This window comes from Acomys minous (assembly GCF_964271855.1).
Source record: "Acomys minous genome assembly, chromosome: 18".
Lineage (NCBI taxonomy): Eukaryota > Metazoa > Chordata > Mammalia > Rodentia > Muridae > Acomys > Acomys minous.
Genome location: NC_140501.1, coordinates 65737918 through 65756659, shown reverse-complemented (window position 1 = coordinate 65756659; position 18742 = coordinate 65737918). Strand labels below are relative to the sequence as shown.

Sequence of the window (18742 nt, the reverse complement as noted above, 5' to 3'; positions counted from 1 at the left end):
ACTGCGGACAGCGTAGCCTGCCCGAGAGTTCCGGCTCTCTTCGATCCCCGTGTCCTCAGTGGTCAAAGGTGGGATTCTGCTTAGAAACCAAGCCGGCGGTCCAGGGATTTAACCTACCTGGCAGTGATTCTCTTAAAAGCTCAATCTGAAGATACCTGTGACTGATCATTAGAGCAGGTCAAGTTCCGCATTGAGAACTATGTTTATCCGGTGCAAGCGCCAGTTTGCGCTGGCGGGCGAGGGTTGAGCGCTACAGGATCCTGAACTGGAAGGCTGGGTCTGGTCCTACTAAGACCCTAAGCCCGCAGGTATGCATTCATTCAACAAACGTTTGTGGGGTATCCGAGGAAAGCCCATAGTTTGTGGTTAAGTGATAGGGATTTTTAGGCCAACCAACCAGTCGTCTAAAAAGAGAGCTAGTTACTTGTGCGTAGAGTTAGTTCATGGTCAGGATCAACAGCAATCCATCCCATACTGACATCTTAAACCTGTTGTAATATCCGGAGATGTCACCGTTGAAAGGCTCGCAAGAGCATGTTTTTTGGTTCGACCTTAGCCTTTCCAAATCATTTTATAGAAAAAGATATGAAAGTTTGAAGTTTAAAAAAAGTACAATTAGCTGTTTTGGGGGGTTATTTGTTTGTTTGTTTTTGTTTTGTTTTGTTTTGTTTCTTTTTAAAGAAAACTTAAGTTCTGCCATCTAGGTTGTATTGCCCTTACAAGTTCACAGTAACCTGACTTTCTAAACCTAGTATCTCGTCTTTCGGTTGAAAAGTCTACCCGCAGGCGGGAGAGATGGCTCAGAGGTTAAGAGCACTGGCTGCTCTTCGAGAGGTTCTGAGTTCAATTTCCAGCAACCATAGGGTGGCTGCTCACAAACATCTATAATGTGATCTAATGCCCTCTTCTGGCCTGCAAGCGTACATGCACACAGAACACTATACAATATAAATAAATTAATTAATTAATTAATTAATTAATTAATTTAAAAAGAAAAGTCTATCCGCATACAATCGGTTATTTCATTTCAGCGTTTAAGGCACTTTCAACTGCCCTACATCCCTAAATGAGCAACGTTTCTAAAACAGCAACTGAACACCATTCCTTTATTGTCATTTGTTGTTTGTGTTTACCCTGGAAACACTTAGCACCACAGCCTTATGGTTCCAGTCAATCACAGGGGTCCTTGGAAAGCCATAGTCTGTTAGAAGAGGTAACCCCAATACTCCCAACCAAGGACTTTTCACTGCTTAAGAAATCTGGCCTCAGCGCTCTTGCGTTGCTGCGGAGCGGGAAGGGTGAGGAAGGATAACCAGACTTGTTCCTACTGCACATAATTGCAAGTGACCTTTTCTCCCTGCCTCATCATGAGCAGGGGAAGCCGATTCCTCTGCTAGTCAGCCTGAGACCGCGCAGGCTAAGTGGCTGGTTTTACCATCCAGTGACGAATTCCCCAGGAAACTTCTATGCCATCATTCCAGCTCCTTCCAGCAGCTTTGAACTTTGACCCTACCTACTACTAACTATCTAACCTGAGCCTGATCGCGTAGCATTTAATTTGTGGTTTCTGTCGTCCTCTTCTTTTAGACCAGGTTTCTTTACGTAGCCTCACTTGGGACTTAACTGTGTATCCCAGAGTGGATTCCAACGTGCATCCTCCTGCCTGTGCTCACCAAGTGCTGAAATTACATGTACTCACCACTATGACACTTAGGTCTCGTTGTCCATTTCTAAGGAAATACTAATACCTGGGTCACTGCAGCGCATTGTTGGGATTAGATGAGATGGTGGCAAACATTATATACTTAGCACAGTGTGTAGTGGTTGGTAAATGCTCAGAAAATGCTTGCTCTTATTAGTAGTTCATCTTGATGTGAACTATCTCTGTTTCCTGTTTCTTCGAATAATTAAAAGTTGACCATACTGCAGAGCTCCAGTAATTTGGGCGCCCAATAGATGATGGTACCAGGACTGCAAATCAGTTGGCCGGCGAGAGACAAACTAGATTTAAAGCTAAAGCAGAGGTCCGAGAAGATCTTAGAGGCTTCATAACTAAGATGCTCAACAACATAAGCTATGGGCGGGCGGAGGGGTCAGAGGTGCTCCCGGGGGCAGAGTCCTGACTTTGGCATCCTTTTTCCTAATAAGAAACTATATTCTCTACTAAGACAAACACAAATTCTACAGAGTTGGAGAGGAGTCTGTTTCTTGGTTCTTTCTCTTTGTATTTTCTCTTTGGCCTTGACCCCTTTCGCTTCTCTCTAGCGTGTAACCATCCACTTCTTAAATCTTAGTTCCAATTAGACCAAGACTTTTCTTCCCTTGTGCTCTATCTAATTCAGCAAACAAAGGAAGCTGCCTGCTTGCTCATGGTGCTAGGGATCTGGCATGCTAGGCACATACTGTACTACTACTATACGTCTGACCTTATACCTCCAACACTGGATTCTTTAAAAAAAGAAGAAGAAGAAGAAGAAGAAGAAGAAGAAGAAGAAGAAGAAGAAGAAGAAGAAGAAGAAGAAGAAGAAGAAGAAAAGTGTAATGGAATCAAATTTTAGTAACACAAAGTGAGTTCTCCCAAGTATGGTGTCTCTGATCCAAGTTCTAGTCCAGCAGCAAAGGTCTCGGGCGAGCCTGTGTCCCTTCACCTGGTCATTCCTGGAGTGCGGCAACTCAGAATCCTTTGTCTCTCTCAGCTCTTGGGGCGGGGGGAGGGTTCTCTGGCAACAAAAAAGAATTTGTCATATTTCCCTTCATAGGAGTAGCATATATCCTTGGAAGGGGGTTACTAAGAATTGTTGAGCACCATACAACACAGACCTGAAAGCATTGTGCTTGAGCAGCACTACCCTGTTGAGTAGAATTTTCTCTAATGGAGATGTCTATACCCGTCGGTATAGGAATAACTAGATATGTGCGCCTACCCAAGCAATAAAAGTATAGCTAGGAGTAACCAAGGAGAGTTTGATTTTTGTTAATTTAATACTAAGCCAGCAGCTGAAGAGGAGGTTCAGCAGTTAAAGAATGTTTGCTGCTCCTGCAGAGGGCCTGAGCTCAGTGCCCAATCCCCAGGCCAGGCAGCTGGCAAACACCTGTAACTGCAGCTCTAGGGGAACCTGTTTTGGCCTGTGTGAGCATATACTCTTCCATGTACCTGCCTCACCCATCCACACATTGCTGGGTCTTTTTTTTTTTTTTCAATTAAGCCACATATGGCTAGCATTGGGCAGAGGACCCTGAAGCTCTTTTACTTAGTGCCTATGTTTAGTCTAAGACTCACCTCATTCATTCGAAGTCAGCAACACCCATCTGAAGGGATGATGTGTTCCGTCCAGGTCTGGGCTACATCAGCTTATCAACTCCACCTGCTTTGATAGTGTTTAATGATGACTTGCAGGCACAGGAAAAGAGGTTGGCAGATTAGGTTCTATTCTGGGGACTAAATTAATAGAGATGACTCAGTGGTTAAACACACGTGTTGCTCTTGTGGAGGACCTGGGTTCAGTTCCCAGTGCCAACATGGAAACTAACAACCATCCATGCCTCCAGTGCCAGGAAATCCAATAACATCTCCTGACTTCCTTGGGCAACAAAACACTCATACACATAAAATGCTCTATTTTTTTTTAAGAATGCAATACTTTAATAGTGCATCAAATCATTTGTGTTTTTCTTTAAATCATATGTCTTGTAGACAGGAGGATGTATTTTCTTCCATGTGTGTACACCATGTGATTTGACTTCAGGACATGAAGGGGAAATGCATTTTTCTCTCCAGAGCCCTGTCTAGAGTAGCACCCAAGAGTCCATTTCATTGTATATAACTCTAGCAGGTCCATCTGACTTATCTCTGGTCTGGGGATACCTTAAAATGAACGTTACTTATAAAAGAGATTCTCCATATATTCTATTCTAGATAAATAGATAGATAGATTCTATATATATATATATATTCTATTTATCTATATATCCATATAGAGTTGTCTATATATCCATATAATATATTCTAATTTCTTCCTTCTAAACAGCTCTGCTAAGACTGATTTGGAATGTGTGGAGACGGAGTACACGTGCTCTCTGTACATGTTCCTGATATATGTTCTAGAATCTAGAGCCCTGATACCAGTTCCACCTGATCAACCTTGCTCAAAAGGACCCACATTTTACAGGTTATCAGAAAAGTGGGAGCTTTTGTTGTCCTGAGAAAAGAGGCCAGAATTTCTGATGTGTCGTTTAGAATATATCCCCCCAAAACCAAAAGCATTTAGTACTTCTTTTTGTAAGCAATCACTTGTGCTTCTGCTTACAAAACTGCTCATCCATGCCTTTATCAAGTACCAAGCACTACCCCTTGCAGTACCTGGTCTAGGTGCTAGGAGCAAAGCACAGTACTAGATAAGCAAGATTCCCTAGGAAACTTAGTTTCTAGTGGAGGGAAACATAATGAGTAAGACATAGATGGCTCAGAGGTTAAGAGCACGGCCTGCTCTTCCAAAGGTCCAGAGTTCAGTTCCCAGCAACCACATGGTGGCTCACAGCCACCTATAGTGGGATCTGGTGCCCTATTCTGGCATGCAGGCATATATGAAGGTGAAACACTGTATACTTAAATAAATCTTTTTTTTTTTTAAAGAAATATACAAGAGCCTTTCAAATAATGTTCTGAAGAGAATAAACAAGTCATGGTTAGAATGACATGGAGGGCTCCTTCAGAAGAGGGGAAGTCTGAGCTAAGTTCTGACTACATAGTTGCCAGGTCTCCACAGCCAGCCTAGGGAAGTCTGTGGGGACCACCAGATCAGGTCATTTCCTTTCTTTTTATCCTTGGATTCTTTGTGCGGACATAATGTTTGGGCTTTGGACATACGGTGTAACATTTTTAGAGTAAGCGTGATAAATGTTTCTTTGAATTATCTTAGTTAATTCTCACAGGACACAATCCAAAGAAGCAACCATACACAATGACTTGCCCAAATCGGGAAATGGCTAAATGGCAAGGCCAAGAACTTGAACTTGACCCAGACTTGTGACCTAGGATTTTAATTAACTAGTGGGTCTCCTGGAATACCAGCACCTTCAATGCTTCTGGGGGGAAAAATGCAGCTTTCTAGCCTCAAACCAAGCTAGCTGAATTCAAATCTGAGGGCGGGAGTTGCTAGCAGGCCTTCCCAATGACTCTGTACTGGGTCTTAGGACCACTGTGCTTGGCCAGAAGAATAAATGGCAAATTCTGAAAATTCCAATTCCCTTAAACTTTAAACTCCTATAATGATCAGTTTAACATTGTGTTTTGGGAAAGAAGAAATCTCAGGTCCTCCTAGGTCTTTCAGGAAGACCAGAGAAAAGTACTTTACGACCAATAGCTCAGCAGGTAAAGTGCCACCTAGCAAACAGTCCTGAATCAACATACCTGGCCACACACACCTGCAGTCCCAGCACTGCAGAGGTAGAAACGGAAGTACGAGGTCATCCTCAGATACACATCAAATATGAGGCCAGCCTGGGATGCATAAGACCTGGAGAGAGAGACAGAGAGACAGATGGGGGCGGGGGGAGGAGGAAGAAGAGAAGGAGAGAGAGGAGAGGGGGTGGGGGGAGAGAGAATATGAATAAAACTTCAAAAGAGAGGAGGAAAGAAAAAGAAAAGTACTTTTGTAAATGTCTCTCCCCTGAAGTATGGTAACCTGATGGCGTGGAGAGTCTGAACCAGAGCACCTCCTTTGCCAGTTCAAATGCATGCAAGATTTGGCTTCTCTGCTGATCCAGCCTGAAATGTGTTTGGAGCTTCTGGGCGAAGTGACTTCGCATCCCACATCCTGTATCCCACACCCACATACATAAAGCATGTCCAGCCTTACATGTTAGTCCTTTAACTGACGCTCCTCAGGGAAGGGAGGTCCTCCAAACGTAACCAGGATCCAGCTGCTTTTTCCTTGGAAACTTGGTTAAAGCCAAACACCCTTGGAAAGGCGGGGGGGGGGGGGGGGGGGGGGGGGATGCTTATCTTGACAGATGTCACCTCTGCTTAGAGCTGTGTGTAAATACAGAATGCCCCAAATATTGCATGGAACATACTTAGTCTTAAAACCTGCTGCCTAAAATTCAACTTTAACTAGACGTCTTGCTTCCCCCACCCCCCACCCCCACCCTGGAATCTGGAAATCTTAGGTTACAATATGCAAGGTCTTTTTTTCTAGGGAGAAACCTATGATGCCTCCACGGACATCTAAATCATTTCAGTAGGACGACCAAAGGCAAGTGAAGCCTCCGGGACCTAAGCTATAGAGGGACACTAAGGAGTTTGCAAGAGGCAGAGCAATTCCTTCACTCTCGAATTGAGGGAGAGGTGGAGCTGGTGGCGTTTCGAAGAGAGACCGGGAGTTTTAAACTACCTCTCTCCTTCACTGTCCCCGAGAGGTGTGTGATCCGGATTAGGATTCTACTTTTGTGGGACCCCTAGTGTTCAGCCTGGACGCAGCCTGGACTCAGGAGCAAACAGAAGGAAGCACCCCAACTGTTCCAGCCATGGCTAGGTGCTGGCCCTCCAGCCACGGGCGCCCTCGCTTGGACCCCACTAGCGACCCAGGCCCCGCCTCCGGCTCCACCCCCTTTGTTATCCGATACTGCTTTGGGTCAGCTGGTTCTGGCGTCAAGCGGAGGGCTGGGCTGGCTCAGCTCGACCCGGCAGGGCTTGTTTACTATGGCTGATGATCTGGAGCAGCAGTGAGTTACTCCTGTCCGTTTCTCTTTCTGTCTCTGTCTATCTGTCCGGGCCAGGATCCGGGGACTGTCTGTGGTTTCGGACAGCTTCAGACTTCCCCGCCTTTCCTTTTCAGGTTGGCTTCCAGGGAGGGAATGGGTTGTGCTGAGGAGCCCCGGGAGTGCTGTGGGATGCGAAGGCTGCGGAGCTAGGGGAGCGTTGAGGGATGAGCTTGCGTTCAGCCTGGGTACTCTGACTTTCCACTTAAGTCTTCGCGATCGCCCCCTGGTAGCCCAGTTGGATTGGTGGTAATGCGCGATGGAAACACTTGCTCTCCCCGCCCCCAAAGCAAGCTTGAGAGCCGCGGATGAGGGGGCAGCAGCCGAGTACGTGTGGAGACTTGCCCCAGGACTATAGTCGTGGGTGTGAAAGGCCCTGACGGAGAAGGCATGGGTAGGAGAGAGAAATCTCCGCTGTTCTGGGATTAGTGTGGAACTGGCTTACAAATTCCTGTAGCCCTTGGCCGCCTTGACACACTCTGCTTGCAATCGTCCTTGATAGTTTCTTAATCGTCAACACATGCTTACTATTATGGTTTCAGAAATAGGTTTGTTAGGTTGGGGGGGCGGGGTTACTGCTCATCCAAGGGCATCAAGTTTGAGATGCCACCTGTGGGTGGTGTGGTGGCGTTCTAACAGGATCAAGAAAAAGTTGCTCGGAGGATGACTCAGCTCCGAGGGTTTCACGGGAACAGGGCCTTCCTTTGACCTAATATTTGTCCCTTTGGATCTGCAGAACACCTAGACTGCAGAACGAAATAACTTTGTAACAATAGCAAATAATAGCTTAAGGGGCTTGAAAGAACTGCCCGGCAGAGTCTTGCTTTCCAAGACGAAATTTATGATGCCTACAGTGACTTGAGGAAACAGCGTTAGAACCATAAAGGGCACAGGTCATTTGGCTCCCTTATACAAGTAAAGCAACAGATGCTGATGCACATAAAAATCCAGAGACTTGCTCGATTACAGGGGTCTAGAACAGGTTCTCTCTCACCACAGAACTGCTCTATTCACCCTCAGAGAATGACAGGCACCACCCAGGCCAGGGGCTAAGTTCGTGGTTAACCTGCCTTGTTAAGGGATCGCTTGCCTCACTTTCCCACCTCATCTCTTACCTCAGAAAGAGCACCGGCACAGTATGACAGGCACCGTTGCCTGTTCTCTTTCTGGATTGTTTTTAGAGAAAAAAGGAAGAGCTGTGCACATAGTTCCCAGCCCCCCACCCCCACCCCTTCCAGAACTGTGTGGACCGCTGCCAGTGGTGCTGTCTCATGGGACAGCACTTCTCTTGAGCTCTGCTGTGGAGTTAGAGATATGTGAGGGTCAGGTGTCACGATCTGACGTGTTATAGTCCACAATGTAAAGAGGAAGTTTCTCTTTTGAGACTGGCCAAGATCTGTGATCCCGATCCAGGCGCTGCATCCCACAGGGAATTCTGGTAGGCTGAATGGCCTAGGATTCGACTGGTCAAGACACAGCTTTCATCTGACCAAAGCCATTGCTGTATCACTCCCACAGCAACACTAGGGCTTTTTGTTTTGTTTAGTTGTTTGGTTGATTGGTGGTGGTGGTTGTTGTTGTTTTTAACCTCAAACTTTCATTGAGAGTAGCTACTTACAAAATAGTAATACTATATACAGGTCACAATTCAGCCAAGGGAAAACAATGTTGATTGGAGTTTATCTATGTGCTTTAGATGTTAATCACAAAGTTTTTAGAAACTTATGAGGCAGATATAGTTACCTCCCCTTTAAGGGTGAAGGAACTAACAAGAACACCAGTGTGTCCCAGTCACATTGCTGGTAAGTGGCCGTGTTGGGATTACAACTCTAACTTCTGGCTTTGGATGACACTCCCTTCAGAAAGCAGATGCAACGAAGATGTGGTTATATACAAGAGTCTTCCAATATGGCCTCAAAAAGCTGAGGCTGGAAGGTCCACAGAGCAGGCATCTGTTTTCTAACTTGTGTGTGACCACTCTGCACATAGATTGCCCACCTGTGAAGCAGAAGCCAGACTATGTGATCTCCAAGAAAATACCCAAATCTAAACCCTGTGCTTCACACGATGCTCAGGGCCCCGCAGTGTGCACTATGGGAAGCTGAGAATAGGATGACATTGTCCTCTCATGCTCAGACCCACAAGCCCTTGCTGCAGCTTCTGGCAATCAGCCCATCACCTTCACCAAGGCATAGTTCACAAAAAGAGAAATAGCAGGCAAGGTACAAAAGGTAGAACAAAAACTGTAACTCACTGAGCTACTGAATTTGTGGCAGGCACCTTGACAAGGTTTCTTCCGTATCTGGACCTCCACGCCAGTTTGTGCATCAGTGGTGGGTCTGTAATGCAAATCCAGGAGGACTGTGTACGCCAGAGCTAATGCCTGTAACCTCTTCTCTTCCGTGGCTTAGTCACCGGGTGTGGGGGAGGAAGCAGGATAACTTATCAGTTTTACCCTAGGACATAGGTAAGCTTTCTTCTCATTTTATAACCTGAAAAATGGGCCAGAGGCAACCTGTGCCTTTTGGTGGACACAACAGTAGGACATGAATTGAGATATCCCACCCTGAATTCTGTCTGCCCCAGCTCCAAGTCCAGCTGACAGGTCTCCCAATCAGGCACTAACGGCACCCCAAACCTCCCGAAGCAAGAAAGGCAGCAGATGCCTTACCCTAAAAAGACAAAGAATAATGGAAATATTAAAGTCACTCCCTCTCCCTCTGTAATCTCCTCAAACATAAATTATGATAACCAATAACAAAGAGGAGTTGTAAAGCTCCAGGAAGATAATGAATGTGGGAAAGTCAAGTTTTGTGGCCATGGTATCTGCTGTCTCTTAAGGGCCGTTGTTGTTATAGCCATTTGTCAGGGAAAGAGTAACAGTCTATCGGGCTGCTCGGGCATGGCTGACACCGAGGCCCATGAAGGACAGGCCTCCTGAGGCTGGGAAACACCTTGTTCCCTGATAACTCTTGGAGCTATCAGCAAGCCTAAGGACAGTGCTTCCTTTTCAGTGTTGGCAATAAGCGCCTCTGTGTCTTGTTGTAGGCCTCAGGGCTGGCTGAGTAGCTGGCTTCCCACTTGGCGCCCCACTTCCATGTCTCAGCTGAAGAACGTGGAAGCCAGGATCCTCCAGTGTAAGTAGAAGGGACCGTTTGCTTCTCCCCTTTAAAAGGTTTGGAAAAGACACAGGGTCTTCCCCAACATGGACCCGCTAAGCTCACTGATTGCTCCTTAGGAGCTAAAGGAAGAGAATCAGTGGTTTGAGGGGAGATGCAGACAGTACAGTATCCCACCATAGGGGTCCCCCAACTCCCTAGCCCTGTGGTAGCTCCAGTGGTAGACCAGATCCCATGAGCAATGTTTAAGAAGCTCAAGAAGTCAAGAGCAGCAATAGCTACTGGTTTAAAGGACCCTGGGACCCTGTCTCCCCCATACCCCACCATGGTCATCTCCACCCTGCTGCTCGGCCCAGCTAGAGCTCTCTCTGCACCTGAAGGGAACCACATCAGTGCCTAAGAGGAACGAGTCCTTGGCTCAGCCCACTCTCATCACCACCTCCACCTGGATCTGAAGATGGGGGAGTCAGGGTTACATGGCCCGACTTAAGATTCTCCCCCATGGTCAGGCTACAAATGGGGGCTGTTTTAGTTCCCTTTTGTTCCTGTGATAAAACACTGACCAAATCAAACTTGGGGGGGAAAGGCTGATATGGCTTATAGATTACAGTCCATCATGAAGCTTAGAATCTAAGACAGGAACATGGAGGCAGGAACTGAGACAGAGACCATAGAGGAATGTGGCGTACAGGCTTGTGTCCCATGCACGGCTTCCTCAGCTTGTTTTCTTTTTACTTTATTTAATTATTTATTTATTTATTTATTATTGAGAAGAGCGGTGACTGGGTCTTTCTATGTGGCCCTGGCTGTCCTGGAACTCACTATGGAGACCACACTGATCCCTTTAGAAAGAAAAAAAACAAAAACTGAAGACAAGGTAAAATGTCTGTCTTCTCAGCAAGCGTTCTTGTTGGTTCACCCTTCCCAGGTCTCCAGAACAAGTTCCTGGCCCGTTATGTATCCCTCCCAAACCAGAACAAGATCTGGACGGTGACTGTGAGCCCAGAGCAAAAGGACCGCACCCCTCTGGTGATGGTCCATGGCTTTGGGGGTGGTGTGGGCCTCTGGATCCTCAACATGGATTCACTGAGTGCCCGCCGCACACTGCACACCTTTGATCTGCTTGGTTTTGGGCGAAGCTCGAGGCCAACGTTCCCACGGGACCCAGAAGGAGCTGAAGATGAGTTTGTGACCTCAATAGAGACATGGCGGGAGACCATGGGCATCCCCACCATGATCCTGCTGGGGCACAGTCTAGGAGGGTTCCTGGCCACTTCTTACTCTATCAAGTACCCCGAAAGGTAAGGGGAAGCTGCCCTTCGCCCTCATGACTCCATGCCTTATGAGGCGTGTCCCAATAGTTATTTCTCACTCTCCAGCAGCTTCAAAGCTAGGGTACCTCCAAGCAGATGCAGTGTATCCTCTGTTTATTTTCTCTGCCAATATAGAGTTAAACACCTTATCCTGGTGGACCCATGGGGCTTTCCTCTACGACCAACTGACCCCAGTGAGATCCGTGCACCTCCAACCTGGGTCAAGGCTGTGGCATCTGTCCTGGGACGTTCCAATCCACTAGCTGTTCTTCGAGTGGCTGGGCCTTGGGGTGAGTCACCTCCAGATAAGAAATTCTGTCTTTAAACCAAGACATTTCAACTATCCCATTCGCCACCGTCCCGTTCGCCACCACCCAGCTTGGTGTACGTGGCCTCCTGCATTGGAGGGTTCAGATGACTGGTGTATTTTCCCTTCATCTGCATCAGCAGATAGAATGGAATGGCTGCCTTACATGTTGGCAGAGCCCAGAGAAAGGAAGGGGCTCCAACGTGCTGCTTGTCAGCTGCACGAGTGAGTCTGTTTGACAGCCTGTTGGTGACAACCTGTTAGCGCAGTAACCACCATCGCATTCCGTTCCATGGCTCCCCAAGCACCTACAGCAATGAGGGCTCAGATCCTAAGCTTCTAACAGAACACAGTGACAGACAGGTCCCTCTGAGCCGTGCCCTCCTCCAGAGACACACCACATCTCCCTCTTCTGGATTTCTTAACCTAAAGTAGCCGCAAAAGAGACAGAAAGAGACAGGATACACTATAGTGCGTAGTGTCAGAGGCTTTGCCTGCTCACCTCGCACTGGCCACACCCTTCCCTTTGAGGAGCTTTTTACACTGGTGACATAAGAAGCAGATTCATTTTACTGAAAAGGTTGGTGACCCCTGTTTTGTACTGATAGCTTATGTTTATATAGAAATGTTCAGTAGTTGCCTGTCACAGTGACTGAAACAGAATGGCTCCTAATACGGAGTGGGAAATGAGCACCGATGCTGAAGGCAGCACAGGAGTTCTGGAAGAAAAGGAGCAAGCAAGAGGCACAGGTGCCAAAGCGGGGACAGGTGGACAGAGGGCTGACCTCAGAGTCCAGGTGACTCCAGAAGACTTCCTGCCATCCTTCCTGCTCTAACCATTCTCCCTCCCCTGGCCTTGGATCTGACCAGGTCCATGTAGGGCATCAACTGCTGTGTTGGGTGGCCGCCTGGCAGCCATGGAGGACTGTGGTAGAGGGCAGACAGAGTCTATGGCTATATTCACTGAAGCTCTCCAGATAACGCTCACAAAAGCCTGCCAGGACAAGGGAAGAGGCCAGTAGACCCTGTCCTCGCGGTCTACCAGCATGCCTGCACCTGTGTGTGCACGGTGACGAAGCCGGGCCAGCAGTGCTGTTAAAGTCACCTTTTACGTGGATTCTGCTACAGCCTGAAATGAGAGCGTGCTTGGAAAATGGTCTGGTTTTATCTGCTACCTTCAGAAGAGTAAAGGCCATAAGGTTCCGGCGGGTGGGGAGACGGGGAGTCTGGGGGTGGTGGTGGTCATAACTCAGACTGTAAACAAAAGTCCTCTCAACCACAGAGCCTCCCAGAACTTGTTAACCCATAGGAAAAGTCTTGGGACTTACTAAAGTGACAGCTAACAGGGTCCTTGGGGATGGAAGACTGTCACTGAACTCATTGGTGACCAAAGATTCAAATTGTGACATTTGAAGTCATCCGTTGCCTCCCAGCAGGCTTCTGCACTCTTCTTGCCACTGTCATGTTAAAGGCATAAAGGAAATATAATTCCTTAGAGAGATAAATTTGGTTAAGGTTGTTTGAACACAAGCAGGTGGGATTTATCCTCTCTCTCCACTGCCACCATCCGTGCTGGCTGCTGTGTGGTTGTTTTCTGTTCTTGGGGTTTGGGTTTTGGTTTTGGTTTGGGTTGTTATTGTTCATTGTGTTCTTTGGTAGGGGCTTAAAATAGTGTCTCACCATATCCCTGGACTGACCCTGAACTTGAAATAATCCTCCTGCCTCTGCCTCCTGAGTGCTGGAATTACAGGCAGGTGCCACCATGCCCAGCGTTTCTCTGTCTACTCCCAGGGCCGGGGCTGGTGCAGAGGTTCCGTCCAGACTTCAAGCGCAAGTTCGCAGACTTCTTTGAAGACGATACCATCTCGGAATACATCTACCACTGCAATGCACAGAATCCCAGGTGAGCACGGCTCCCAGGAGCAGCCCAGTGGCGGGTGGCTCAAGAGTAAAGCTTGAGCCGCAGGGTCCTATGCCGAAGGGGGTAGGGGCACAGGCACCAGCAGGCTGGTCATTTCCAGAGTGTTCCCTAGGCATGGTCGCTAAAGGTATAGAAGATACTAGATTTAACTGAACATGCTGTCCTCTGTAGAGGAAGACCTCACGGCTTCCCTAGCGATCAGCAGCTGGCATGATGAGAAGCCGTGGAAAACATTCAAAAGATATTTTTTAACTGTAAAACTGATTTTTAAAAATTGTTGTATTTTATAGTCAAATGTAGTTTCTTTTTTCCTTTGTTTGTTTGAAAAGCAAGTAGAGAAAGAGAAGTCTTTGCCCATCCAGAACCTTTGGTTTCTAAATGTCCTCGCTTTCAGTCTAATATGTCCTGTAACATTGATTCAGAGAGGCCCCTTGCATGTGTCCTTTCTATACATACACGTGATATAGCTAGAATACATTTCTGGAATACACTCAAAGAATGTGCATTTTAATTATATACACTTTTGAAATAGCTTAGAACTGGCATAAAAATCCTTTACCTCTTTTAGAGGCACAGAAGTCTTCTCAGAACTGTGAGAGGTTCTCATGTCTCGCTGCTCCCAAGCAAGCCCCGCAGCCTTGCTGGCCTGCAATTTTGGCAGCATCCGCAGCCAGGAAAGGAATCTTCTTCCGCAGGCAGGCCCTGTGAGAGGCTAACACCAGCAGGGCACATTAGTAGCACCGCCCTGTGGAGACCTCACCCTGAGCGTGCAGGAGGCACAGACACTACCCACCTCTTTCCAAGCCTGTGAAGTCACTGTCAGCCCAAGGCTATGAGGAGGGCAGGGCTAGGCCTTTCAGCAGTGCTGTGAACATTAGTCTCGCTGCAGCGTGGGGGCCAGCATTGCGCGGAGTATTGCCAACAGCAGGGCCCCGGTTAGAGTATGTGCTACAGGAAGCCCAGCAGCCAAAGCGAGCGCCCCCTCCCCCCAGCTTTCTGTTCTCTGGCTCCTCTTAGCTCCCATGGCTTCATTATTGTCCTAAAGGCCCAACTGGCACAATCCTGCCCTTCCCTTCATCCAAGACCTACATGTTGGAGACTTAAGGGCAAGTTGTAGAGGTTTTGCCTGGCAAACTTCCAGAGACCTCCGACTGTCCAGCATGACCTCTAGACACTAGTTCCGTGCAACGGCCTCTCAGTCTAAGCCACAGAATATGTATGTGCTCTTGCTACTTGTTCATGTCCCAGATGGAGCAAAGATGCCATCAGGTGGCCAGCTCTCATCCTCTCCCTCCAGACGTCACTCGGCTTTATAGCACTAAGCTCTGGTTACTATAACTGAGAAGTTCTAAGTAATTCCCATCAGTCCTTTGGAAAAGAGGAAGTCTGGAGAAGGGGAAATGTCTGAGTGGCACCTTCTGCTCTGTCCAGATGTGGGAGCTCTGTGCGTCTCTCCATTCTTGTCATCCCGGCCTCAGGAGTTGCCCGCAGTGCCCTCCAGCCGCCATATGAGACAATTGAGCTGTCCTCTGGCTTTATGACGCAGTATCCCGTAGAGATGCTCTCTGCTTCTGCTGCTGGGTGCAGAGGCAAGCAGGAGTATAACTACATCAAACAGGCAGAGCCCAGGAGGGTGCATTGTCCCCAACCTCCCCTACCTCCCACGAAAGCTGCAAGCTAGTCAGAAAGCTGGCTCCTGTCCCAGCCTCACACACCTGACAGGGAGATAGATGTCACATTTGTGGCGTCCCCCTAGCAGAAGCCGCTGAGCCCCGGTCTCAAAAGCCTGACACAGTTTCATTCTTTAAACCAGAGTGATTTTAGCAAAGGCCTCTTGGTATAGCACTCACTCTTCAGGACTCACCTGTAGTGAATTCTCCCTCCCCCGCCTCATCAGCTAAGCCCCTCCTTTCCCTGTGTCTTATAGCGTGCGCGCGCGCGCGCACACACACACACACACACACACACACACCTTCATAATCTTTGAGAAATGTTGAATTAAAAGCACAATTATGTAATTAGTTAGCCACCACCTTCCAAAGATGTAAGCAACAATGCCATTTCCAGGAGGGCAGACACCACACTCGTCCTGTTCCTGTGCCCCCTCACCCAGCTGAGGGTGGGGGGGTAACCATGTGCTGCATAAGTACTCTCCCCAGGTCACGGGGAGGTTTCCACAGGTATGCCTTGAGGCGGTCACTCATCCCCTAATCTTGTGAATATTTAATGAGCCAGTGCTGGCCGCATGGAGAAAGCAAAGACACTAAGTTCCAGCCAGTCTCTGAAGGGCTGCAGGTTGATTTTTGGCTTCTCTGCCCCTCGCCTCACTGTTCGGTTCTGCCAGTGGGGAAACAGCGTTCAAAGTCATGATGGAGTCCTTCGGCTGGGCCCGGCGCCCCATGTTGGAGCGAATTCACTTAATTCGAAAAGACGTGCCCATCACCATGATCTATGGGGCCAACACCTGGATAGACACCAGCACAGGGAAGAAGGTGAAGATGCAGAGGCCGGATTCCTATGTCCGGGACATGGTAGGCTGGCTTGCTAAGGAGTCGGGGTTGCAGTGCACATGTTGGGGAAAGTCTTGGACAACAAAGGGTGATCAAAGACAGGACGAAAAACATGCAGCTGAGATAGAGCCGTGGCTTTGAAAGGTTTCCCTCTCTGCCAGATGGTTAGCAATTTCCTTTTTCTGTGTAACCCGGTTCAGCTAAAAGGCAGGTTCCCAGCCAGCAGCCAGGCGAGTTCTTCTGGAAGCAGAGCTGTGAGCCACAGGCTGAAAAGCCAGGGGTTGCAGTAAAGACTTCCTACCACGCTTCTGTCACTTGCACCTCCCATTCCTACCAAGTCACCGTGGTCCTGCCTCCTGCATAATACAAGCAGATGCAGCAGGAAAGACGCAGTGGATGTCCCCTTCAGACAAAAGTGAGCTTTGCATATGTGTTGCTTCCCAAAGGAATGTGCAGCACCCAGAAAAAGGGTAGAGGCTTGCCCCTTCAAAAAGCTGAGGGTAACAGGCAAGTGTGACTCATGAGGAGGAGATGGTGGGACCACTTCCCAGTGCTGGGACTAACGAGCTGAGCCACCACTGTCATCTGTCCACAGGAGATTGAGGGTGCATCGCACCATGTCTACGCCGACCAGCCACACATCTTCAATGCTGTGGTGGAGGAGATCTGTAACTCGGTTGACTGAGCTGCTGTGAGCGGGAGAGGAGGAAGCCGGAGTTGCTGTCATCTGTCTCCCTGTCTTAGGCAGAATCTCTGTCCTTTCCTCACCAACTAACACGTGCCAGCCAGGCAGAGTCGCAGGCTGTCATAGGACCACAGTGAAAAAGAACACTTCCGATCCCATGCTGAGGGCAAGAGGCAGACTCCACCAGAGGCCTTGAACTCCCCACTCTGGGGTAGAGCATAAAGGGTTGCCCAGCGCCACCCATCCTCTCCACGCCACGTGTTACGAGGTGGTAACTGTGAGGAGATTGGGCAGGCCATGCATGGCCTTCCCCCCCGCACCCCCCTGCACAGAGGAGGCCTCCCAGCAGCCTTTCTAGTTTGGGAACGTATCTGAGAGTAGGTTCCGTCCAGGAACATCTTCCTTCTCCGTCACTCCATGCCTCCATCCAAACTCAGCCCCACTTAACCCACCTAGAGCAGCTCTAGCCACCTGCCCACCCCCTTCCACAGCCTCGGAGGTCATAACCAGGCTCTTGTTGCCAGACGAGGAAAGAGATATAAAGGCTGTAACAGCTCTGTGTGATTAGTTCAGCAGCGATGAGTCTATAGCCTAGGTCTGCCAACTTCCAGCATGCAAGCTTTGTGCACTAAGGTTTCATGAAGAGCCGGTTCTAAACTAACCTTGCTCCACATCCTAACTAATCTCTTATGCAGATACACTATTATCTTGCCCTGTGTCTCAGTCCTGGTTGCCTAAGCTGGGACACTTGAGTCCCTTTCCCCTTGTTCCTCCCACTGTGAGGCTCTAAGCCTCTTCTGTGCCTTGGGCCCTAAAGCCCCATGTGTAGTATAGAGCAAAGGTGGCTCCTGGTGGGGAGTGGAAAGGCCCTTCCACCCTAGGGCCATCTCTGCATCCGCAGAGTCCACAGCCATCTGCAGCATTTCCTACCTGGCCTGAGCTGAAAGCCCCTTCCCGTGGCTCCCTGGGGAGCTTTAAGCCAGCAGTTCTCTGTCTTTTATCAGCCACAAATCACTTCTCACTGCCTGACCCTCTATGCCCGTCATCTGTCACCATGGTCTCCAACTCACTCTGTTTCAAAATTACCCATCAGCCCTCTCCAGTGGATCTCATTCCAGGTCCTGCTCTAAGGTCTGGGTACTAGGCTGGGCCTGGCCCCAGAAGCCGGGCAGCTCCTGCCTGCGCCTTCACTTTTATAAAGCCAACCCTCTCACCAGAATAGTATTAACTCCTGGTGCTTTGTACTACTGGTCCAGCTGCCTCAGGCTCCTTTTCTATATTAATAAAGAAGAGTAAAAACTGTCAGTGATGATGATGCTTACTGTTGATTCAACAAGAGTACTGAGTGGTACTGCCTCACAGCAGTCCGTGCAGTCACCAAACAAGACAGTGGAACCAAACAGGTGCCACCTCCATCCACTCCTCTCCCAGGTAGTTTACCTCCAAGTTCAGGAAAGCACAGACTATGTCAGACAGCCTGCTCATGATGGGAGAGGAGTTAGCCCAGAGCACAGGCGGGTTCAGCCTGTCAGTAGGAGACTGGGACAGAGTGGGATGCTCTGTTCTGCCTAGTCAGCACTCTGTCAGCCCAGGTCTAGGCTCTACACCCTGCTCCTACTCGCTCTCGGCTCAGACCCTCCCCAACCTAGATGTTCTGTTGATGTCTCCATTGACACTCAACTGACCCCCTCTTTTTAAATGTAAACTTGGGGCTGAAGAGATGGCTTCCTGGCTAAGAGCCCGTGCTGCTCCTCCAGAGGCAGTTATGTCAGGCAGCTATGTGGAAGTCCGTGTCCAAGTGGATCTGACACTTCTGGCTTCTCTAGTCACTTGCACTCATAGGCCCACATGCATGTGCATACACACACACACACACACACACACACACACACTTAAAGTGAATGGGATGAAGAAGATGGCTCAGAAATTAACAGCACTTGTCACTCTTGCAGAGAATAGAAAGTCAGTTCTTGGAAAGCTCTCGAACACTTGGAATGCCAGTTCCAATGCCTGTAGCCTCTGTGGATGTATACATACATGTGATGCACATAAACTCACACAGGCATGCACATGCACATAGATTGTATGTAAACTCATGTTCCGCCTGCTTGTGTGTATGCGTGTGAGG

General features: G+C 48.5%; 1 protein-coding gene across 3 annotated transcripts; it reads left to right on the top strand.

Moving 5' to 3' along the window:
• The first annotated feature begins 118 nt into the window (after positions 1 to 118).
• ABHD4 (abhydrolase domain containing 4, N-acyl phospholipase B) lies at positions 119 to 17919 on the top strand. 3 transcript variants are annotated; one of them, XM_084767045.1, is made up of 7 exons: positions 119 to 308; positions 9808 to 9896; positions 10807 to 11179; positions 11327 to 11481; positions 13290 to 13401; positions 15764 to 15950; positions 16525 to 17919. In XM_084767045.1, the coding sequence occupies exons 2-7, from the start codon at positions 9857 to 9859 to the stop codon at positions 16612 to 16614; spliced, it is 957 nt and encodes a 318-aa protein (XP_084623171.1). In that variant the 5' UTR covers positions 119 to 308; positions 9808 to 9856; the 3' UTR covers positions 16615 to 17919. The 3 variants fall into 3 exon arrangements, with proteins under 3 accessions (XP_084623171.1, XP_084623169.1, XP_084623170.1); XM_084767043.1 differs by lacking the exon at positions 119 to 308 and adding an exon at positions 6618 to 6723; XM_084767044.1 differs by lacking the exon at positions 119 to 308 and adding an exon at positions 6718 to 6836.
• Positions 17920 to 18742: the final 823 nt, after the last annotated feature.